At 40.0% G+C, this 25,706-nt stretch overlaps 1 protein-coding gene across 8 annotated transcripts in view; it reads left to right on the top strand.

Moving 5' to 3' along the window:
* Positions 1-13,101, top strand: part of SPPL2A (signal peptide peptidase like 2A) — a 58,791-nt gene extending 45,690 nt beyond the window's left edge. For 4 of the 8 annotated variants that reach the window (XM_016928231.3, XM_009429121.5, XM_001169194.6 and 1 more), the window contains 2 exons: positions 546-706; positions 12,804-13,101. In XM_016928231.3, coding sequence (XP_016783720.1) covers positions 546-706; positions 12,804-12,878 — 236 coding nt within the window. In that variant the 3' untranslated portion in view covers positions 12,879-13,101. The remainder of the gene's footprint in view (positions 1-545; positions 707-12,803) is intronic. The other 4 variants (XM_016928232.4, XM_063794946.1, XM_063794947.1 and 1 more) reach the window with 1 other exon arrangement.
* Positions 13,102-25,706: the final 12,605 nt, after the last annotated feature.

Raw genomic sequence — 25,706 nt, 5'->3', positions numbered from 1 at the left:
CTTGGGACGCTGAGGCAGGAGAATCGCTTGAACCCAGGAGGCAGAGGTTGCGGTGAGCTGAGATCGTGCCATTGCACTCCAGCCTGGGCAACAAGAACAAAACTCCGTTTCGAAAAAAAAAAAAAAAAAGAAAAGTTCAAAAGTATGTGCTTATTAACAAAGCTTAGGAAGTATGTAATCAGTGTTAGGAAGATTTTTTTAAACAACCTATAGTACCTATTGGTACAGATTTAGTTATCTAAAATATGAAACTATTTAACATCTTTAATAGCAACAGATAATTGAAACTCTCATGAATTATTATCTCTTATCAATGATACATGGTTAGGTTAGTAATAATTGAAATGCTAACCAGTTTCCACATTTTTCAAAAGCTCCATAGAAGATGTCTCCTAATCCTATCTAGGAAAATGATGAAATTACAAGAAGTCATAGAGCAAAAATATCCTCAGAAATGTTTGAAAACCAGTACATAAATGACAGAGGAAAAAACCCACCTTTGGTAACATGTAGAAATGACTTATAGCTTGGTATTCTTCTTGCAGCCTATGCTATTGGCATGATACTTACATTTGTTGTTCTGGTGCTGATGAAAAAGGGGCAACCTGCTCTCCTCTATTTAGTACCTTGCACACTTATTACTGCCTCAGTTGTTGCCTGGAGACGTAAGGAAATGAAAAAGTTCTGGAAAGGTAACAGCTATCAGGTATGTGCTTATACTTTGGTTACCAAGTTATCTTATGGCTTAATTTACTGACTGATTTTGGGTGGGGACAGCCTATATGTAGCAAAGCTTTTATGTACCAAAAAGTACTGTAATACCACCTTACTCACTGTCCACCTATTGAATCATCATTTGTGACCTCCCCTGCAATCTAATGCCAAAAGCCTGGTGATTCAAGACAAAACTACAAAAAAAAAACAGCAGAGGACATCGGGGAAAACAAAATAGCATTTCAACATGTATTTTCAAAACCTACACAAAAGCAGACTTCATGAAAGATAAAATTCGTTGTTTAAAATAAGTACTTAATTTTGAGACTAAGCATTAGCTATTTGTAGTAAGAGTCCTAAGGTTTTGCAGATAAAAAGTGTACTCTGGCCAGGCACGGTGGCTCACGCCTGTAATCCCAGCACTTTGGGAGGCCGAGGCAGATGGATCACCTGAGGACGGGAGTTCGAGACCAGCCTGGCCAACATGGTGAAACCCGTCTCTACTAAAAATACAAAAAATTAGCCGGGTGTTGTGGCAGGTGCCTGTAATCCCAGCTACTTGGGAGGCTGAGGCAGGAGAATCACTTGAACCCAGGAGGCAGAGGTTGCAGTGAGCCAAGATTACGCCATTGCACTCCAGCTTGGGCAACAAGAGTGAAACTCCATCTCAAAAAAAAAGTGTCCTCTTCAGCATCTAAATGGGCCTAACCAAACTAGATAGGGCACTCATTTGAGATTTAAGTGAATCAAGGTTGAGCTTTCTTTAAAATTTCTAAACAAAGAAAATCTTGATACCAAGGTCTCTTTTGCTTGAGTGGTTTCTTCATTAAAGTTAAAGCCTTTTCTTTTTTTTTCCCCTAAATGTTCTTGGTATTCCAGTAAAGTCTGTTTGCATTGAAATTAAGAAGAGTTGGGAAACCCTAGCCTATTGAGGTCAGGGCCATGGCACTGACCCCTTCATGAAGGCACTTTGTGAGGCAGTTAGCTCTGCTTTCCCCTATTACAACTACCACTCTCCTCCATCCACCCTCATGCTTCTGTGTCAGTTGTCACGTGAACAAAAAGAGAGACACTTTGGATGGGTGGCTGAAACTCTGATAGTAGATAAACAGTTCAAAGTCCATGTCCATCTTGTGCTTGGTCTTTCATGTTATTTATAGTGTTACTTAATGAGAGGTGGTTAACACATTAAGTTACAGACTACTATGATTTGAAAAAACACTGGTTTAGAATTCTTTTGAGGAAATCTTAAAATTTCTTTGAGATTTGGTTAAGCTAATAATACCTGTCTTGCCTATGTCACAAAGCTGTTGTCTCAACTTATACTGTTATACATAGAATTAGTTTATGATCCTAATGCCCTTGACTAAACTAGTAAGGTAACTTTTAACTTTTCCATTGAAGATGACACTCACATAGGTTTTTTATAGATTTTTAAAAATAAAGTGTATCCTATGATATACACTATGCTAATAACATCTAAAAATCACATCTCAAAAAGTACGCTACATCATTTTTTAATGGTTTTATATTTCTTCATTTAGCAAATGTTTATGAGTGATTCTATGAGAGGATACTATTTTTGGTATTGGTGATACAAGATGATCAAGTTAGAAAGAGGCCTATTCTCATGACCTCTTGAAAGTTACAGTCTAGCCGGTCGCGGTGGCTCATGCCTGTAATCCCAGCACTTTGGGAGGCTGAGGCGGGAGGATCACGAGGTCAGGAGATCGAGACCATCCTGGCTAACACGGTGAAACTCCATCTCCACTAAAAAATACAAAAAAAATATTAGCCGGGCGTGGTGGCAGGTGCCTGTAGTCCCAGCTACTCGGGAGGCTGAGGCAGGAGAATGGCGTGAACCTGGGAGGCGGAGCTTGCAGTGAGCCGAGATCGTGCCACTGCACTCCAGCCTGGGGGACAGAGCAAGACTCCGTCTCAAAAAAAAAAAAAAAAAAAGAAACACGAAAATTACAGTCTAGTGAGGAATAGACATAAAGTCACTAACAATAAAGTGTGATAAACCTATTAGTTACGGCAGGTGCCATGAAAACTATAGATGGGATATCCAGTGCTTGTGGTTTCAGGAAAGAGTCCTAGGTGATTTGGGGAGGGCTTTCTAAAGAATATTAAATTTATGTCCAGACTTTAAGACTGAGCTGTGTGTTCCATGTTGAAGGAACCATGTCTTCCGAGGCTCAGAGGGAAGAGAACATGGCACATTCTAGAAACTCAGTGAAGGTTAGGATGGCTATAATGCTGAGTAAGGGTTACGGGAGTTACAGGAAATGAAAGCTGGAGAAGGAAGCAAGAGTGAGAGCCTTGTATGTAGCATCTTATAAGCCACATTTAAGAGTTTGGACTCTATACTAAGCATTGGAGACCATTTAAGGTTTTAAGAAATCTAGAAAATTAAGGGAGCAAAACTGGGGACAATTATCGCAATAAGAAGTGATAGAAGGCCAGACATGGTTGTTTACCCTGATAATTCCAGCACTTTGGGAGGCTAAGCCAGGAGGATCACTTGACCCCAGGAGTTTGAGACCAGCCTGGGCAATATGTGAGACCCTGTCTCTACAAAAAAGAAAAAATTTGCTGGGCGTGGTGGCACATGCCTTTGGTCCTAGCTGCTCGGGAGCCTGAGGTGGGAGGATTGCTTGAGTCCGGAAGATAGGGGCTTCATTGGGCCATGATTGCACCACTGCACTCAGCCTGGGCAACAGAGCGAGCGAGACCCTGTCTCAAAACAAAAGCACAAACAAAAAAGAAGTGATAGAAGCCTAAATTAGCAAAATAGTGAGATGGAAAGACGTGAACAAAGTTAAGAGAAATTTAGAGGCATAATAGGGCCTCATGATGGAGTCAGTATGGGTAGAGGAAAAGAAGTAGAGTTCAGGGCTTCTGGATTGGGAAACTGAGTGGGGGGATGGTGATGAAGGAAAGGCAACAGGGTTGAGGAAGATGATGATGAATTCAGTCTTGAACATTTCAGAAGTACCTATTGGATCACCACAAAGAGAGAAATAATAGGCAGTTGAATAAATAGGTCTGATGTGCAAGAGACAGACCTGGCTAGAGATAGATAATTGGGAGTGCCATTAGCATACAGAATAAAGAGTTGAGAATGTAGAGGCAGAAGAAAAGACTCAGGACAGGCCTGTGAGCAAGAGATTTCTATTATTAGGGGTACTTATCTGATTAACTGTAAATCAGGACAAAGAAGACAAGCAACATCAGGAAATTTTGTTGTGAGTTGACATTAAATCTTTGTTTAGTTTAGAATTGAAATTTAGGATTGTTAGTGAGAGCACATGTGCTGTCTTACAGAATTATGTTTCTTGTTATTTTCATTGTCAGAATTTATTTTTACTTATAAAAAATTCATTTCCCTTTCATACAGCTTTTAAAGTATTTTATTATTAAAAATATATGCTTATAGGCTGGGTGCAGTGGCTCACGCCTGTAATCCCAGCAGTTTGGGAGGCTGAGGCGGGCAGATCACCTGGGGTCAGGAGTTTGAGACCAGCCTGGCCAACATGACAAAACCTCATCTCTACTAAAAATACAAAAATTAGCTGGGCGTGGTGGCACATACTTGTAATCCCAGCTACTTGGGAGGCTGAGGCGGAAGAAGCGCTTGAACCTGGGAGGTGGAGGTTGTAGTGAGCTGAGATTGCGCCATTGCACTCCAGCCTGAGTGATAGAGCAAGACTCCGTCTCAAAAATAAATAAATAAATAAAAATAAAAATATGTGATTATAGAAAATTTGGAAAATATTTTTTAAAAATACAAGAGGAAAATTAAGTCCGCCCATAATCCTACCACCTAGAGATAGTTAAGGTTTAAGTGAATTTCCTTCTGTGCCTTCTCTGGATAAATGGATAGACGAGTGAATGATACTATAAATAGTTCTCTTTCTTTTTCAGTGCATTTTATATTTTATTTTAAATTCCTTATAAAATTATTTTAATGGCTATATAATATTTCCTTATATGCATATATCATACTTTGTTATTTACTTTGACCCAGTAATTTCTCTTAAGGTATTTTCAGAAAATGATTAAAAATTTGGGCAAAAATGGTGTGAAAAGATGTTCATTATAGTAATTCTAGTCTTCTTTGTTCTATTTTAATGTCTTGTAGGTTAATATTATTGGTAGTTAATTTACTAAAATTTTTACATAGACCTTTACTGTTTGCATTTTAGTAATTTTTCTTTTTTGTATCTTAATTACAAATTAGTGCATATTTGTGTTTTTAAAATAAGCAATACAAAAGTGTCTAAAGTAAAAATGGGAGTCCTTTTTCTAACCATTCTTCCCCCACCCCCACCCTTAACGGGCAGCTACTGTAAACAGTTTCTTTCTTTGTAGCTTCCATATCTTTTTATGCTAACTCATACTGGAAATAGTTGAATATTTAGAGTTGTTGTATACATAAAGTTATTAACATTGCATTTCTTTGGAAATATTCTACAGCACATTTTTTCCTCTGGTTGATTCTAGCACCTTTCCTCCTTCTTTTTCCATAATTGTTACTGACACAGGATTGTAGTTAAGGAAAGATTTCAACCAAGGGCTACATTTATATTCCCAATGAACAAATGCTTTGCCCTGGACCATCCAAGTTTCATTCTTAGGCTGGGAGCGGTGGCTCACACCTGTAATCCCAGCACATTGAGAGGCCAAGGCTAGTGGATAACTTGAGATCAGGAGTTCGAGACCAGCCTGGCCAACATGATGAAACCCCATCTCTACTAAAAATACAAGAAAAAAGTAGCCTGGCATGATGGCACACACTTGTAATCCCCAGCTACTCAGGAGGCTGAGGCAGGAGAATCTTTTGAACCTGGGAGGCAGAAATTGCAGTGAGCCAAGATTGTACCACTGCACTCCATCCTGGGCAACAGAGTGACACAGTCTAAACAAAAAAAACCACCAAAAAAAACTTCTTAAAAATAATGATCTTGAGAAAAATTTTTTGGGCGGGGAGGGGTGGCGGAATTTGCTCTATCACCCAGGCTGGAGTACAGTGGCACAATCTTGGCTTACTGCAACCTCCACCTCCTAGGTTTAAGCGATTCTCCTGCCTCAGCCTCTCAAATAGCTGGGATTATAGGCATGTACCACCATCCCTGGCTAATTTTTGTATTTTCACTAGAGACAGGATTTCGCCATGTTAGCCAGGCTGGTCCTGAACTTCTGACCTCAGGTGAACCCACCCGCCTTGGCCTCCCAAAGTGCTGGGATTACAGGCATGAGCCACCGTGCCCGGCCAAGAAAAAAAAATTTTTTTTTTTTTTGAGATGGAGTTTCACTCTTATTGCCCAGGCTGGAGTGCGATGATACTATCTTTGCTCATTGCAACCTCCACCTCCGGGGTTCAAGCGATTCTCCTGCCTCAGCCTCCCAAGTAGCTGGTATTAAAAGCATGCGCCACCCTGCCCAGCTAATTTTGTATTTTTAGTAGAGATGGGGTTTCACTATGTTGGTCAGGCTAGTCTCAAACTCCTGACCCTCGATGATCCACCAACCTCGGCCTCCCAAAGTGCTGGGATTATAGGCGTGAGCCACCATTCCTGGCCTGAGAAAAAAATTTGCCTCTGCTTCACAGCAGCTACCTACAAAGGGAAAGAACACTGTTGCTAGTCACTAAGTAATAATAGCCCCAGGAGGGCAGACATCAGGAGCTTTACCATATAACATAGTAGCTAAGTAAGGCATTTGATTGTAGGAAAATCTGTTTAAAAGCGTATAAAAACATGGGCCAACTTTGTTAATAAAATTCTCACTTTCTAGTGTAGTATCGTAATTGTATTAGGTAAAGACATTCAGAATACAAAATAACCCATAGAAGTAAAGAGCATAGAGTCTAGTACCAGGCTGCCTAAATTTGAATTCTAAGTTTGTTAATTATTAGCTGTGTAGCCTTCGGCAAGTTGCTTAGCTTCTTGGTGCCTCAGTTTTTCTACATAGTAAAATGGGATAACAACCTATTTCAGAGGGTTGCTGTAATAAATATGTTAATATCTACAGATTGCTTATAGGTGCTGTGAATTTATTTGCTATCATTATTTGTAGGAGTGAGGATTTTTTGTTTTGTTGTTTGTTGGTTTGGTTATTTCTCGACTCATTGACTAAATTTTCATTTTCCTGGTCTGGATATGAAAACTTTGGGTTTTTGTTAAATCTGCTTCCTTTAACTTACTCGTAAAAGAACAAATTCTGAGCTATCACAAGCTGCAGAGAAAAAATTATGTTTAGACTCAGTCATTTTTCTCATTATGCACAAAATGTTGAAATATGGGAATGGACATTTGCTCAAATTTTAGGCAACTTGCAGGATGTTAAAAAAAATACTCAGGAAATGCTGGGCGCGGTGGCTCACTCCTGTAATCCCAGCACTTTGGGAGGCTGAGGTGGGTGGATCACCTGAGGTCAGGAGTTCGAGACTAGTCTGACCAATATGGTAAAACCCTGTCTCTACTAAAAATACAAAAATTAGCTGGGCATGGTGGCAGGCGCCTGTAGTCCCAGCTACTCGGGAGGCTGAGACAGGAGAATTGCTTGAACCTGGGAGGCGGAGCTTGCAGTGAGTCGAGATTGTGCCACTGCACTCTAGCCTGGGCGGCAGCAAGACTCTATCTCAAAAAAAAAAAAAAAAAAAAAAAAACTCAGGAAAGAGTATTTTTTCAGAAAACTAGCATTTTTGAAAGTTATGTAATATAATGCCTTTACAAAATTATTTCCCTTTTAAAAAGAAAATCTCTCATTGTTTATGTCCAACATTTAAAATCAAAATTAGCTTACCTTGAATGTTATCATTTGTGGGAGACAGTGTATTGTGGCCTTTGACATCAGTTCTGACGAATAACTTAATCTCTGAAGACTGTCTCCTCATCCATAAAATGAGATTGGATCTACAGGGAGGTAGGGGAATAAGAAATCCATAGTGGGGCCGGACATGATGGCTCATGCCTGTAATCCCAGCACTTTGGGAGGCCAAGGCGGGCAGATCACGAGGTCAGGAGTTTGAGACAGCCTGACCAACATGGTGAAACTGCTGTCTCTATTAAAAATACAAAAATTAGCCAGGTGTGGTGGCAGGCGCCTGTAATCCCAGCTATTTGGGAGGCTGAGGCAGGAGAATTGCTTGAACCTGGGAGGCAGAGGTTGAAGTGAGCCGAGATCGCATCACTGCACTCCAGCCTGGGTGACAGAGCAAGACTCCGCCTCGAGGAAAAAAAAAAAAAAAAAAAAAAAAAAAGGGAGGGAGGGAGGAAGGGAGGAAGGGAGGAAGGGAGGAAAGGAAGGAAAGGAAGGAAGGAAATCCATAGTGGTGGGTTAGCTTAAGGCTTGGTGTGAGGCAGGTGGATGTTGAAATCTGTTAAGGCTAGGCAGAGACTTCTGAAATAGAATGGGGAGCTTCTACATGCCTGGTGAGACAGAGGGAGACTTGATATGGTTCCACTGTGAGATGGGCCTGAGGGTCAGCTCTGGCTCATCTCTTAGGCTAACAGTGTAATAATAATCATTTGCTTCTCTCTCCCAACCTCCATCATCTCCTAAGCTTTGTCAGTTTCTATTTCCAGAATATCCCTATTTAACTCCCAACTTAAATTCTGCCTTCTCCAAGCAGATCTCTAAGAAATTAGAAGGAAGTAGGCACTCCAATTAAAATCACATTTACCTTTCACCGTATTTTTTTAGACTTTGTACTTTAAATACTTAGTAACATCTGCCCTGCAGTGCAGGTATTTATATATGCCTCCCTCACTAAGTATTAGCTGTTACGTATTAGGAATCCACAATGCTTATGACAGTAGTCTTTATGCTGTAAATTCTCAGCTAATGTTATTGAAAGTCTTTATGCAGTGCACCTCTAATGCTCAATCCTTCATCCACTGGCCTTTAGTTACTTTTGCATGTGTGTATAAGCTTCCTGATTGTATTTCAGCAGCCCTTATAAAATGACTGTAATTGTCATATGCCACTGTAAAAGTAAGGCACTTTTAAAACATTAAACTAGACATGTATCTCTACAGTCTTTATGTGCAATCTTTTTTTGTAAATATTGCAAGTTTTTGCTGCTGTTTTGAAATAATCAAAGACAAAACAGGTAATATAAAGTTATAATCTAAGGCTAAGGCAAATTTGTTTATACTATTAGTCATTTGGTTCATTCGAATGCCTGATAATAGAGTTGAGTGCAAGATTATTGGTAGTAAAAAGCAGGACTTTTCACTGGAGACTCTTTAAATGTCCAGGTACCCCTGGCAGTCTTTCCATGCTGTTTTTAGGGGGCAAGTTATACCTCACTTGTAACTTGGAGACCTTATTGAAATACTTTCAGGATCTTACTTTGAGTCTTTCAGCCCTTACTGTGAGTTTCTCTCATCAAAAGAAGTAATGTTTCTATAGGGTTTCACTAAAATAATACTAATTTGGGCTGGGCGCAGTGGCTCACGCCTGTAATCCCAGCAGTTTGGGAGGCTGAGGCGGGTGGATTGCCTGAGGTCAGGAGTTCGAGACCAGCCTGGCCAACATAGTGAAATCCCATCTCTACTAAAAATACAAAAAATTATCCAGGCGTGGTGGCGCGTGCCTGTAATCCCAGCTACTAGGGAGGCTGAGGCGGGAGAATTGCTTGAACCCGGGAGGCGGAGGTTGCAGTGAGCCAAGATTGCGCCATTGCACTCCAGCCTGGGCAACAAAAGCAACACTCCATCTCACACACACACAAAAAAAAGATACTAATTTGGAAATACTAATTGTAAATTATTTTCTACAGCCCAAAACTAGTTACACTGTATTTCCTATGAACATTTTTTGTGGAATGCTTCAAGAGCTACAGTACTCAGACCCACTTATTTGATTTTATGTGAAGTCTTAGTTCTAATTAGTATAAAGCAAATAAAGATACTTTTTTCTCAGAAGAGAAAAATCAAGCAGAGTCATAATTACTTTGGCATATAGCACAATGAAAAGGAGTCATCATTTTAGGGGATATTTTTTGCTTCTGTAATGAAATAAGTGGAGTTAAATTTGTGCAGCAATATCCAATGGGCTATTTTTCTCTGGGCAGGTAGTAAGTTTTCAGTTTGTGATACCCAGTAAACAGTGAGTTGTGTCTGTTAAATGTCACTAGTACTTCTCATTATTTTTAGAAGTCACAAGCTGTAACTGACAAGTCAGAATACAGAGATAAGTTAGAACAACTCTGCTTTAGTATCAGCAAGTCTCCAGTTACCCTGCATTAATGAGTGTTTTATTAGACTATTTCTGGAGATTGGTTCAATTATAAGCAAGCAGAGCTATCAGAAAATGCCAGGTTAGCTGATCTGATTTCAGAGCCCATCTTTCCAAATCAAGCTCTCCTGTTTCCAAATATGATGAAAATGTTTGCCAATTTTGTCAATTAATTGTATTATTTATGTTAATTTATTGTCGTATTTTTTAAAACTTTGTTCTTTATGTTTCTGTATTGTTTTTATTGGAAAGTCAGTAAAGAAAAGTAAATAGGGAATAGAGATGCTTACTTCTCAATAAGTTGACTTTGAAAGTGGTTTTTTTAATTAATATATTTCTATGTTCAGGGATTAGATTATATAGTGCCAGTGAGGTACCTGGGGATTAGGAAAGAAGAGGCAAGTTAGATGGGACTGACTCACTACCTACTGTGCTAACGAGGCACCAGGGAAGCATGTTATAATTTAGGGTATGTGGGCTATCATTTCATTAGATTACAGTTGCCAGGGTAAGCAGATCCTGGGGAAGAAAGAGGGTTTCTCCACCATCCATTCTGCTGAGGCTGCTTCAATTTTCTCTCTACACAGCCCTAATCTCTTAGACCCAGAACTTTTAAATTCCTAGAAGAAAAGGGGCCTAAATATATCTTACATACTTTTCCTTTCCCCTCTTCATTTAAATTGACTAAAATTAAATGTTCAACATCTTCATCTTATGTTTCATGTAGTGAACTGCTTAATGTTATCTGTCTTGATTTGGCTTTTGTTTTTTTCCCCTTAGAATTGCTACAAACTAGTGACCTTAAATCTAGGGGATATCTTTGGCAATTAGAAGACCTCAAAATGGTTTTGGGTCTTGAAATGGCTTGTAGAGTATCAGCAGGTTTTTAATTTTTTTATTTTTTTTTATTTTTTTGAGACAGGGTCTCTCTCTCTATTGCCCAGGCTGGAGTGCAGTGGCGCGATCTTGGGTCAGCAAAGCCTCTGCCTCTCAGGTTCAAGCAATTCTCCCACTTCAGTCTCCCGAGTAGGTTTGGGATTACAGGCGCACCACCACGCTTGGCTAATTTTTGTATTTTTAGTAGAGACAGGGTTTCACCATGTTGGCCAGGCTGGTCCCGAACTCCTGACCTCGTGATCCAACTGCATCGGCCTCCCAAAGTGCTGAGATTACAGGCGTGAGCCACTGCGCCCGGCCCAGGTTTTGATTTTGTAAGCTGTCTCCATTAGTTGAGACAGTTGTCAGCCAAAAGCCTTAGCTCACGTTGTATTCTTTCTGCCTGGCAAGTCAAGAGACCCTGTTTCGAGATGATTCCACCCTCTTGTTCTTCTTCCAAAAAACACTAAAGCCTTCAGAACCACTTTTCAAAAATAGGAACATTTATCTTGCTGATCTTTCCTTCTTCTAATTCTTGATGAAGGAAAGGAAAAAAGTGCATCACAATACTGAAATTTAATCACTAGTCTAAAAATCTTTAACAGTCTTCACAAAGGCATTAAATACTTTTTTCTATTTTTAGTAATTGTATTTGAGTTGCTGAAACACTGAAAGCATTTAAACAGTTTCTTCATCCTTCATTTCCAAATATAAGACAATTTTTTATGAGAATATAGGCAGAGCTGAAGTGACCATTTGAGAAAAGTTTAACTGGTAATTTCTTTTTTTTTTTTTGGTCGGAGTCTCGCTCTGTCACCCAGGCTGGAGCGCAGTAGCACGATCTCGGCTCACTGCAAGCTCTGCCTCCCGGGTTCATACCATTCTCCTGCCTCAGCCTCCCAAGTAGCTGGGACTACAGGCGCTTGCCACCATGCCTGGCTAATTTTTTTTTTGTATTTTTTAGTAGAAACGGGGTTTCACTGTGTTAGCCAGGACCATCTGGATCTCCTGATCTCGTGATCCACCCACTTCGGCCTCCCAAAGTGCTGGGATTACAGGCGTGAGCCACCGTGCCCAGCCAGTAATTTCTTTAAAATAGTCTACAGCAAATGTATTTTTTTTTTTTTTTTTGACAGAGTCGCACTCTGTTGCCCAGGCTAGAGTGCAGTGGCGTGATCTCGGCTCACTGCAACCTCCGCCTCCTGGGTTCAAGCAATTCTCCTGCCTCAGCCTCCCGAGTAGCTGGAACTACAGGCGCCCGCCACTACGCCCAGCTAATTTTTGTATTTTTATTAGAGACGGGGTTTCACCATCTTGGCCAGGCTGGTCTCGAACTCCTGACCTCATGATCTGCCCATCTCAGCCTCCCAAGGTGCTGGGATTACAGGTGTGAGCCACTGCGCCCGGCCTAGCAAATGTATTCTTGGTTTTGTTTTCAGAAATCATTCGACCTCAAGTTCATTTTTTGTAGAAATTATTATAATGTTTCCAAAGTTTAAATTATCTTACGGTTATTTCAAGGTGTCAATAATATCACACTGTCCCAGAGTCAGCAGGTATTCTCACAGTGACTCATGAGGCCATTTTTAGTTTTCCCATTTGTATGATTGGACACTGCCTGGAATAGTGTCCTGGAATAAGTGTCAGGAATATCTTCCTTTTGTTCTGGAGTTCTCACTGCCATGAAGGGCAGTATTCATATTGGGAAATGGAGATAACGGAAGATCCAGAGAACACAAATTGGCTTTGAGTCATGTGATTAGGCTTCCTGAGAGGTTCAGTGTCACCCTGACTATCTCCTTAGAAGTGTGGATGTTGAACCAGAACAGTGCTCCAGAAGGAGTGCTCAGTTTCATAGAGCAATCTGTGTTTTTTAGAAAAACTCAGAATCCTTTTGCTAATGTAGTGAATATTGGGGGCAAGTTGAAATTTTGCATTTCCTAACGTCTTTTATTTATGCCTAGATGATGGACCATTTGGATTATGCAACAAATGAAGAAAACCCTGTGATATCTGGTGAACAGATTGTCCAGCAATAATATTATGTGGAACTGCTATAATGTGTCATTGATTTTCTACAAATAGACTTCGACTTTTTAAATTGACTTTTGAATTGACAATCTGAAAGAGTCTTCAATGATATGCTTGCAAAAATATATTTTTATGATCTGGTACTGACAGTTACATCATAAATAACTAAAACGCTTTGCTTTTAATGTTAAAGTTGTGCCTTCACATTAAATAAAACATATGGTCTGTGTAGTTTCCGAGATGTACTATATACAGTATATTTTTCTAAAAAAAATGCCTTGACCCACCCCTATACTTTTTTCAACGAAATCTGTTTCTTTCAGCTCTGATGGTAGATACAAGTAGTTACTATTTCTGAATGGGTTTTACTGTAAAGAATTATGCAAATTGGCCAGGCGCGGTGGCTCACGCCTGTAATCCCAACACTTTGGGAGGCCAAGGCGGGCGGATCACGAGGTCAGGAGATCGAGACCATCCTGGCTAACACGGTGAAACCCCTCTCTACTAAAAATACCAAAAATTAGCTGGGCGTGGTGGAGGGTGCCTGTAGTCCCAGCTACTGGGAAGGCTGAGACAGGAGAATGGCGTGAACCCGGGAGGTGGAGCTTGCAGTGAGCCGAGATCGCGCCACTGCACTCCAGCCTGGGCGACAGAGTGAGACTCCATCTCAAAAAAAAAGATTTATGCAAATTATATCTGCTCTATAGAAATAACTGTTTAACACCATGCAAGAAGGCGGTTCAACGGTGAAAATTTGGACCTTATATCACTGCAAAGGTTAGAAATACATAATTTTGGAAATATAAGTGCATATTTTTGTAGTATTTTTTTAAACCCAATCCTTTCATAAACTTGAGAACTGAAGTTACTTCAGACTGCATGTGTATTATATTAAGAACATTTTTCCAGGTATAGAGAAACATAATATATAGAACTAGTCACTAAAAGGAGACAGAAACTGAAATCTAGTTTCATTGGTTTGACAGCCTTTTTTTTTTAAATGTAGCTTAAATTTCAGTACTAACATTCAGTTTCACTTTGGTATTTCTGATCTTTGCAATTTGGTTCTGTTAATGTTAAGGTTTGATTTTTTTAAAAAATTATTTTTCTTAAGAAATTATGTATTAATACATATGGCTCATCGTTGAATACAGCATTCCTAACATTATCCCACATTCCCCCACTCCCACCCGTTATCTTTTTTTCTTCTTGATGCCCACCCCTTTCCCCATAGGTAATGATTCTTAATCTTGGTGGAGGATGTACAAAGTGCGGTTCAGAGAAAAGAATTGGCAACAACAGCAAGAGACTTGGTGTTAGTCTCAGTTTAATTACAATACAAGGAAGAGTTGAGTAATTTGCCGCATCTCAAGACCTTGTATCTCAGTTTTCTAATCTGTAAAATGAGTAGGTTAGACCAGCTAATCACTCTGGTACCTTCCAACTTGAAAAAAGTTTTTTCCTCATTCTTTGGTAAATTTTAGATGTGGCCTGAACATTCTCCTGGAGGTCAGAGGTCAAATTATCTTTCCATTTTCTTTTATTTTACTAAGAATTTCGCAAATGACAAGTGATAACAAAGGCAGCAGGATTTTTCATTTCTCTGTAAATAATGTATAAAATATGTGAACAGAACTATATCTTTCATCTAAGGCCAGTTCAATTTATTAAGAATAAAACTAATGCCTTTTAAAATTGATCAGACCTTTGATACTTGAACTAAATTTTGCATTAGAGACTTTTAAAAAATTGTTCGCTTTTGCTGAATAAATTGCAAATAGAGAAGCTTCATTGACAGTCAGTCCCTCTCTGCTTAATGCAGTTATGGGTCTTTTCGTTTATGGCAAATGACTTACCTGACAAGAGTTAATTTTGCCTCCATTGTATCAAGTTTGAATATTTTCCAAGAAATCTGATTTATTTGGCAGACTCTGAGAGAGAGAACAGATTAAGTGCCGTTTTAAAACTCTATATTTTCATTTATAATAATAAAATATTTGCCAAAATACAGCTGTTTTGTAAAATTATCTGCACCCTCATCCAAGCTTTATATTTAATAGCCTTAATCACATTTTATGAAGAATGTTAAATAAAATTTTTTTTTTACTACATCGAAATGAGATAATTAATTTCTTTTTTTTTTTTTTGGAAATGGAGTCTCCCTCTGTCACCCAGGCTGGAGTGCAGTAGCAAGATCTTGGCTCACTACAACCTCTGCCTCCTGGTTCAAGCAATTTTCCTGCCTCAGCCTCCCAAGTAGACGGGATTACAGGTGCGTGCCACCACACCTGGCTAATTTTTGTATTTTTAGTAGAGACGGGGTTTCACCTTGTTGGTCAGGCTGGTCTTGAGCTCCTGACCTCATGATCTGCCCGCCTCAGACTCCCCAAGTGCTGGGATTGCAGGCATGAGCCACCGCGCCTGGCAAAATAAGATAATTTCTCAAAATAATTTGGTTTCATATAACTGGAGTAGTAATTAATATTTTAACTTCATCAACTAGATGTATCTCCTCAGTAGCATAGTAACTGGTACATCCAGAAATCTGAAGTCCGAGTTACTTGATACAAATTCTACTTTATCTAACCATTAGTTATTAAGGAGGTAAAATCTTGTTCTAATTTGCTATTAAAATCTTATTGGTTAAATAGAAATAAGAAAAAGTATAATTACTCAAGTTTCTTCATCCTCAATGTCAACTTTATATTGTAATTAAATGTGTAGCAACCAAGCTGACAATAGTGATTAAGAAATTAAAGTACAGAAATATTTTATTTGGGGACTCAAAATGAACAAAAGATAGATAAGATTAAAATTTCACTTAAAAAGCTGCCATCTCTTCCTCTCTTGCCCTCCCACCACCAATAACTTTAAGGGGAAGAGAAGCTGGTTTTTTCCCTAAACATGTCTTTAAAATAATGATACACTGTATTTATTAATTCTTGATGCAAAAAAAAAAAAAAGTTAGAAAATCCCTTTGAACATTTTTTTGGCTTATCAACAGAAATCACTATCTCAAATTGTAATGTAGATTACTTTTGTCTCGGTTTAGTTTAGCAAAAATAAATGTGAGGCTTGTGGGGAAAGACCTTCATTTTCTAATACATTATATTTTCTTCTAGCTTGTAGATTTTTTTTTTTTTTTTTTTTTTTTTTTTTGAGACTGAGTTTCGCTCTTTTTGCCCAGGCTGAAGTGCAATGGCATGATATCAGCTCACTGCAATCTCCGCCTCCCGGGTTCAAGCGATTCTCCTGACTCAGCCTCCTGAGTAGCTGGGATTATAGGAATGTGCCACCACACCCGGCTAATATTGTATTTTTAGTAGAGACAGGGTTTCTCCATGTTGATCAGGCTGGTCTCGAACTCCCAACCTCAGGTGATCTGCCCGCCTCAGCCTCCCAAAGTGCTGGGATTACAGGCATGAGCCACCGTGCCTGGCACTTGTAGATTTTTTTTTAGATTAGCAATTCCTTAGTAGAATCTGCAATTTATTTCTCTTTTAAAGAGAATTTTAACCCATCCGCTATTGGCATTCTTATATTTTACTTGTCCATAGAGATTTTAGTGAATTGATACATTTATAATAAATACAAATGAGCTTTCCAGTTTTCTTTGCTCTTTCAATTTATGCTTTAGTATAAGCAAAAATTACTATTTTTACATTTTTAAAAATTGTGGGTACATGTAGGTGTATATATTTATGGAGTGCATGAGATGTTTTGATACAGGTATGCAATGTGAAATAAGCGGATCGTGGAGAATGGGATATCCATTCCCTCAAGCATTTATCCTTTGAGTTATAGACATATTTTACATTTGAATAAAAAATATTTGAACTAAGGCCGGGTGCGGTGGCTCACACCTGTAATCCCAGCACTTTGGGAGGCCAAGGCGGGTGGATCACGAGGTCAGGAGTTTGAGACCAGCCTGACCAACATGGTGAAACCCCGTCTCTACTAAAAATACAAAAATTAGCTGGGTGTGGTGGGGCTCGCCTGTAACCCCAGCTACTCAGGAGACTGAGGCAGGAGAATTGCTTGAACCTGGGAGGCAGAGGTTGCAGTGAGTTGAGATCACACCACTGCACTCCAGCCTGGGCGACAGAGCGAGACTCCATCTCAAAAAAAAAAAAAAAAAAAAAAAAAAAAAATATATATATATATATATATATATATATATGTATATATGAACTAATTTATTTAGGCTTAATCTCTAAAATTTCAGCCTGATCTTAACCAATGAAATTTCAAAAACAAAAACTGTACTTCAGTCTACAATTGAATGGAATTCAGTGTAGACCAGTACAATGGAATGTACTGGCTGAGATGGGAGGGTCCCTTGAGCCCAGGAGTTTGAGGCTGTAGTGAGCTGTGATTGTGTCTGTGAATAGTGACTGCACTCCAGCCTAGGTGACATAGCAAGATGCCATCTCAAAGAAATATAGATATATAACATAAAATAAATAACTTTATACATTTCCTGGAGGAAAAGTACTCTGTAAATTCAAGAGATCTGAATCAAATTACTCAACCTTTTGGAATTTGATCCTCTACTGTAATACTCATATGCGAGATTACTGAATTTTCAGAGTGAAAAAAAATTGACAGGGTAATATATAGGCCATATTATAGTGAAGATCATAAGTATAAATGTCCTCGTTTAATCTTTCCATATTGAGGACAGCTTCTGCATATAAAAATGTTCATTGGGAGAAAAATTATTTTTAAAACTAAATTTTTATAGTAGTCCTCCATTACTGGCAATTAAGGAGCAACCCACAAAATGTCATTATGTGGTTCTTTGATTAGGCATAAAAAGTATTGCAAACAGCTTTTCTATTCCTTTGGAATATGAATCTTTTTAATGTCTAAAGTTAACCTGCAACATTTTCTACTAGGACAAGTCAATGTAAATTAGGTAATTTTTGCCTGTTTTATACCTTCTGTTGCATTTTGTTCAAATGAAAACATTTTTTAAAACATATAATTGAATTTTTACTTCTCAGATAATTGGTTTGAGTGTGGAATTTCTTTTTTAACACTTTGATATGTAAGTTAGTGTAAATTAATACTTTTATAACACTACTAGGCTTTATATTTTTATGGAATGTTTTAAAATTTGAAATTTTTGAAGTGTTAATTTAGCAGTACTTTATCATTATGTGCCAATACTGACAAGAAAAACAATTTTTTATGTATTTAATATACTATGGTATTCAATAAATTCTATTTTAAAATAAAATTTGAATTTGTTTTATTTTGAATGAGGAAACAATAATTGAAAATGAACTAACAGTGTGCTAGATAGATCATGTTCATATAACACAAAAATGGTAATAATTGCTTAAGAAATTATGTAGCTATTTAGGTTTTACAAATTATCCTTAAAACCTAGATTCTGGCCGGGCACGGTGGCTCACACCTGTAATCCCAACACTTTGGGAGGCCGAGGTGGGCGGATCACGAGGTCAAGAGATGGAGACCATCCTGGCCAACATGGTGAAACCCCGTCTCTACTAAAAATACAAAAATTAGCTGGACGTGGTGGCATGCGCCTGTAGTCCTGGCTACTCAGGAGGCTGAGGCGGGAGAATCACTTGAGCCCGGGAGGTGGAGGTTGCAGTGACCGAGATCGTGTCACTGCACTTCAGCCTGGCGACAGAGCAAGACTCCGTCTCAAAAAAAAAAAAATAGATAAATAAATACCAAGGTCTATATAGGCTCTTTTTTACCAAAAAACAAAGTCCCACCCCTTGTGATGAACAATCCTGGCATTTGCATTTTTGCTGATATTTTTCCCAGAAATTACCAAGATCCTTGCTGCCATTGTACTTTCTTTTTAATTCAGATGAGATTGGCTTTGATATGTATTGTAGTTTGTCTTGATGATATGTTGAGAAAATCCTGTTCTTCCCTCCATACAGGAACCTTGTGTCATACTACAGGCCCATATGTCTGGAAAGATACATAACTTTCCAGAAACTGGAAAGAGTGGCTTTTTTTTTTAGGGAGAAAGGAAGTAAGATGGCTAGGGCACCGGAGTGAGGACTTTTCCATGTATACTTTTTTTTTCTCATATTTAATATTTTGAAAAATAGAGACGAGGTCTCACTATGTTGCCCAGGCTGGTCTCAAATTCCTGAGCTCAAGTGATCTGCCTCAACCTCCCAAAGTGCTGGGATTACAAGCATGAGCCATCAAGCCCAGCCTATACTCTTACTTTCTGCATTTTCTATCATATGCTTCTGTTATGAATTTAAAATACAAATACCATAAGAATCTACTGAGTTAATTTTGGGGGGATGTTATAAAATTTATTCGTTTAAACATTCAGATAATTATTTTTCTCTTAATAAATAATCATACTAACAGCTGGTTAAATAGTAAATTATTCATATCATTTTCTTTTTTTTTTTTTTTTTGCGACAGAGTCTTGCTCTGTCGCCCAGGCTGGAGTACAGTGGCACAATCTTGGCTCACTGCAACCACCCCCTCCCGGGTTCAAGTGATTCTCCTGCCTCAGCCTCCCAAGTAGCTGGGAATACAGGTGCACGCCACCACGCTACACCTGGCTAATTTTTTGTATTTTAGTAGAGATGGGGTTTCACTGTGTTGCCCAGGCTGGTCTTCAACTCTTGAGCTCTGGCAATCCGCCTGCCTCGGCCTCCCAAAATGCTAGGATTACAGGCGTGGGCCACCATGCCTGGCTAATTTTTGTATTTTTAGTGGAGACGGGATTTCACCATCTTGGTCACACTGGTCTCGAACTCCTGACCTTGTGATCTGCCTGCCTCGGCCTCCCAAAGTGCGTGAGCCACCTCCCTTGGCCAGATCAATAGTTAAAAATTTTTTTTGTTGTGACGCTTACCCTACTGACCCACGACAAATTAAAAATAAAGCAAAAATTAAAATATCACTGAAAAGCATTAGTGCTAGAAAATGAAAACAATGACCATTCTAGGTAACACTGATGATAAAATGTTCTCTCTAAAAAAATTTTGGAAATTCCAATTACCTGTGTATGAGCCCTTAGAATAGAAGCATTGCACTTGTAGCAATAGCCAGACTTCTTAGCGGACTTCTGGAGAGAGATCGCTGTAAACTATAGTAAGGCACTAATTCTTGCTTCCTTAGGAGGCTATGGGCAAATATTAACAGTTCCTAGTCAGCTAAAACTGAATGTCTACAGTTTGGCATATCATTCTGTTAAAAGCAATTTAACAATTTAGATCAAAGAGTCACTTCTCTAGATTAAGTGGGAAAAGGTACCAATTGGCTTCTAATTAGTAAGTCACCTATAAATAGGCTCTGCTACCTATTTAATTATATAGAAAACCAAATAATTTTTTTATAAATGTGAAAAATGTTTCATCCACAAATGTGTTAATATGTATGTGCAACACTTTTCCACTGAAGCCTCACCAACTATTGACCAAATTCAGTCCCTTTCAATGCAGAGAAATAAAATATACAAAGGCAGTTGCCAAGTCCTCTCCATTCTGTCTTCCAGATGTCTCAAAAGAGTTCCAGGAATCACCATCCCCACCACCACTAAATTAACTTAATCTGTCTGTACTGTAACAGTTTCTTAATGGGTCTTCCAGCCATTAATTGTGCCATTGATTCCCTTTCCACATCATAGCCAGTGATCTTTCCAAAGTGGAAATCTGATCATTCAACTACAGTGCTTTAGAAAAACCCTTAACAGCACCTAATTTATCTAAGAATAGTCCAAAATCGTTAGCATGATTTTTTTTTTTGAGATGGAGTTTATACAATGGGAAATTAAGTTGGAAATGAACAGGGGCTACACTAGTCAGACCTTAAAAATCACATTAACGCCTGGGCGCGGTGGCTCACACTTGTAATCCCAGCACTTAGGGAGGCCAAGGCGGACGGATCACCTGAGGTCGGGTGTTTGAGACCAGCCTGACCAACATGGAGAAACCCCCTCTCTACTAAAAATACAAAATTAGCCGAGCATGGTGGCCCGTGCCTGTAATCCCGGCTAATCGGAAGGCTGAGGCGGGAGAATCGCTTGAACCCAGGAGGCGAAGGTTGCGGTGAGCCGAGATCGAGCCATTGCACTCCAGCCTGGCGACACAGCAAGACTCCGTCTCAAAAACAAAAAAGAATAATGAGACAAGGATTGACTTGGTGGCTCATGCCTGTAATCTCAGCACTTTAGGAGGCTGAGGCAGAGCTCAAGATCAGCCTGGGCAACATGTGGGACCTCGTCTCTAAAAATAAAATTAAAACAAAAAAAAGAGAGAGGGCCGGCGAGGTGGCTCACGCCTGTTATCCCAACACTTTGGGAGGCTGAGGCAGGCGGATCAACTGAGGTCAGGAGTTCAAGACCAGCCTGGCCAACATGGTGAAAACCTGTTTCTACCAAAAATACAAAAAATTACCCAGGCATTGTGGCAGGCACCTGTAATCCCAGCTACTCAGGAGGCTGAGGCAGGAGAATCGATTGAAACCGGGACGCAGAGGTTGCAGTGAGCGGAAATCCTGCAGTGAGCAACAGAGCAAGACTCCATCTCAGAAAAAAAAAAAAAAAAAGAAAGGAAAAATAAAAACAGTGAGACATGTATATATACACTCATACACATAAAAACCCATACAGTAACTTTGAATTGATGCCATTTATCTTGCATTTTAGGATATTCCTTAGCTCATCTTACAATGTTAAAATTTTATTATAATAAATTGACATTAACAATGTTAATATGTCATAGAAATAGAAATGTGATTACATCCAGTGTCAGAAAATCAGATCTTTTTTTTTTTTTTCAGACAGTCTCGCTCTGTCGCCCAGGCTGGGGCTGGAGTGCAGTGATGCGATCTCAGCCCACTGCAACCTCCGCCTCCTGGTTTCAAGCGATTCTCCTGCCTCAGCCTCCCGAGTAGCTGGGATTACAGGTGCCTGCCACCACACCTGGCTAATTTTTGTATTTTTAATAGAGATGGGGTTTTACCATTTTGGCCGGGCTAGTCTCGAACTCCTGACTTCAGGTGATCTACCCGCCTCAGCCTCCCAAAATGCTGGGACTACAGGAGTGAGCCACCGCGCCTGGCCCCAACAATAATATTCTTAATCAGCATAGGGCTTTGCTGAATTCAAAGGGGAATTTCTCTCTATGGTTACCAGTAATTTGTCCTGGCTTTTGCCCAAATCTAGTCACTTGGGGCAGAGTTTTAGAGCTTTAGGAAGAAACTTTTTTCCCTTTTAGAAATAAACACAGGCCAAAGAAAAGGTTATTAAAAGTGGGAAAATATGCCGGGCACAGTGGCTCACGCCTGTAATCCCAGCACTTTGGGAGCCCGAGGCAGGCAGATCACGAGGTCAAGAGATCGAGACCATCCTGGCCAAATGGTGAAACCCCGTCTCTACTAAAAATACAAAAAAAAGTTAGCCAGGCATTGTGGGGCGCGCCTGTAATCCCAGCTACTCGAGAGGCTGAGGCAGGAGAATCGCTTGAACCCGGAAGGTGGAGGTTGCAGTGAGCCAAGATCACACCACTGTACTCCAGCCTGGAGACAGAGCAAGACTCTGTCTCAAAAAAAAAAATAAAGTGGGAAAATATTTAAAAATTTTTTAGTTGCATATTGTGTAACTGATTAGCATATCACATATAATACAATTGAAAGAAGCCTGATTTTCATCCTCTCAATTATTCAAGAAATACTTATTGAATACTTATGATATGCCAGCCACTGTACTAAGGTACTGGGGTTAGAGATTAGTGTTTGAAACATTCCAGGTATTTTTAGTTGGCATTTTATAAGCTTTCCACTAGCAAATGAGGGTAATTCTTTTGAAAGAGTCCCTAAGAAAGAAAATCCATTAATCCTCTATCCAAAGTACAGCAAAATTTGTTGGAACTGGTTTAATCACCTTCTGCTTATATAAACAAAGGCTTCTGTAGTCATTTGCCAGGCATCTATGAGTGTCTGAGTTTAAATGACAGAGAAAGTTACATAAAATGGAGATTTCATATATTGACTCTATCTTTGTTTTCATGCTTTAAACAATTTTAATTGTTTTAATGTTGTCAACATTCTAAGTCCTTTCTTTTTAAAATTTTTTCTTAGAGTCAGGGCCTTGCTTTGTTGCCCAGGCTGGAGTGCCCAGGCTGGAGTGGCATGATCATGGTTCAATGCAGCCTCAAACTCCTGGGCTCCAGTAATCTTCCCGTCTCAGTCTCCCATGTGCTGGGATTACAGGCGTGGTCCCTGTGCCTGGCCCTAAATAATTTCTTTTTATTTATTTTTATTTGTATATATATATATTTTGAGACAGCATCTCACTCTGCCACCCACGCCGAAATGGGATGGTGCAATCACAGCTCACTGCAGCCTCGACCTCCCCTGGTGATTCTCCCACCTCAGCCCCCTGAGTAGCTGGGACTAGAGGCACGTGCCACCATGCCCAACTGATTTTTGTATTTTTTGTAGAGACACAGTTTCGCCATGTTGTGCAGGCTGGTCTCCAGTTCCTGGGCTCAAGCAATCTGCCCATCTCAGACTCCCAAAGACTCCCACTTACAGGCGTGAGCCACCGCACCAGCCCTAAATAGTTCCTTTTTAGTTTTGCGATAAAGTGTGTGTCTCTTTTTCAGTTGCCCAGGGACTCACACTGATGGCAGATCCATTCAGAGAGAAGCCAGAGGCATGATTAATGTGGAAACAATCACATAAGCCAACAATTTGTATCTAGTGCATTAAACAAAGATCTTTGACTGGACTGGGCGCCGTGGCTCATGCCTGTAATCCCAGCACTTTGGGAGGCCGAGGCGGGCGGATCACGAGGTCAGGAGATCGAGACCATCCTGGCTAACACGGTGAAACCCCATCTCTACTAAAAAATACAAAAAATTAGCTGGTCGTGGTGGCGGACGCCTGTAGATCCAGCTACTCGGGAGGCTGAGGCAGGAGAATGGCGGGAACCCGGGAGGCGGAGCTTGCAGTGAGCCAAGATCACGCCACTGCACTCCAGCCTGGGCGACAAGCCAGACTCTGTCTCAAAAAAAAAAAGATCTTTGACTAGTTGATTAAACAGGTTGAGGTAAAGATTTTGTGAAAGACTGAATCACATATAATCTGTTTTCTATTGTTAGTGACAGATTTCTCAGTTGTGACTTACTGTCACAAGAGGTAATATAGCATAAGGCTCAAGGGCACAAACTCTGGAATTAGACCGTAATGGTTGAAATCCTGGCTCTGCCCTGTGCCTCAATCTTCTCCTTTGTGCAGTGGAGGAATAATAATAGCATCTGGCTTACAGAGTTGAAAGGAGCTAATGAGTTAATACATGTTAAGTGAATAGAACAGCACCCAGCAAGTAAAAAACCACATAATAAATGCTAGCTTTTCAGTATAAGAAGGGAAGGACTCTCATGTCTTCAATAGCCCTACTTCAGATCCTTCAGGATTCTGCTTTTAGTTTGTGTTTTGTTTTGTTTTCTAGAGACAAGGGTCTCCCTATGTTGTCCAGACTGGTCTTGAACTCTTGGACCTAAGTGATCATCCTGCCTTGGCCTCCCAAAGTGCTGGGATCACCAGTGAGAGCCACTATGCCTGGCCTGCTTTTGTTTATCTAAACTTAAACTCTGGCTGGGTGTGGTGGCTCACACCTGTAATCCCAGCACTTTGGGAGGCCGAGGTGGGCGGACCACCTGAGGTCAGGAGTTTGAGAACAGCCTGGCCAACATGGTGAAACCCCGTCTCTACTAAAAATAAAAATTAGCTGGGCGTAGTGGTGCATGCCTATAGTTTCAGCTACTTGAGAGGCTGAGGCAGGAGAATCGCTAGAACCCAGGAGGAAGAGGTTGCAATGAGCCGACATGGTGCCACTGTACTCCAGCCTGGGTGACAAAGCAAGACTCCATCTCAAAAATAAAATAAAATAAATTTAAACCTCTATTTTTGTGAATGTCAACATTTTAAACCTGAATACTGTAAGAGATAGTAATTTTTTTTTTTTTTGAGGCAGAGTTTCACTCTTGTTGCCCAGGCTGGAGTGCAATGGGCACAGTCTCAGCTCACCACAGACTCCACCTCCCGGGTTCAAGTGATTCTCCTGTCTCAGCCTCCAGAGTAGCTGGGATTGCAGGCATGAGCCACGACACCCAGCTAATTTTGCATTTTAGTAGAGATGGGGTTTCGCCATGTTGGTCAGGCTGGTCTCAAACTCCTGACCTCAGGTGATCCACCCACCTCGGCCTCCCAAAGTGCTGGGATTACAGTGTGAACGCACCTGGCCTTTTTAATTTTTTTGATGGAGTCTCACCATATTGCCCAGGCTAACCTCAAACTCCTGAGCTCAAATGATCCTCCCAAAATGCTGGAATAGGCGTGAGCCACCAGGTCCAGCAAAATACTATAATGATTCAATGTACCCATTGTCACTCATTTAAGAAAGTTAACAAACTCTCCCTCAAAAACAGGAAATTTTGGGCTGAGTGCAGTGGCTCATGCATGTAATCTCAGCATTTTGGGAGACCGAGGCGGATGGATCACCTGAGGTCAGGAGTTCAAGACCGGCCTGGCCAACGTGGTGAAACCTCATCTCTACTAAAAATACAAAAATTAGCCCCGCGTGGTGGCGCATGCTTGTAGTCCCAGCTACTCAGGTGGCTGAGGCAAGAGAATCGCTTGAACCCAGGAGGCAGAGGTTGCAGTGAGCTGAGATCATGCTACTGCACTCCAGACTGGATGACAAAGCGAGACACCATCTCAAAAAAAAAAAAAAAAAAAGGATAACCAATTGTAAGCTAAAGTCTGCCATCTATATACTTTGATGAAATGTCTGTTCAAATTTTTTACCTTCTCTT

This window comes from Pan troglodytes, chromosome 16 (assembly GCF_028858775.2).
Source record: "Pan troglodytes isolate AG18354 chromosome 16, NHGRI_mPanTro3-v2.0_pri, whole genome shotgun sequence".
NCBI classification, from domain to species: Eukaryota; Metazoa; Chordata; class Mammalia; order Primates; family Hominidae; genus Pan; species Pan troglodytes.
The sequence above is the reverse complement of the archived record's forward strand: the minus strand, read 5'-3'. Positions and strand labels throughout refer to the sequence as shown.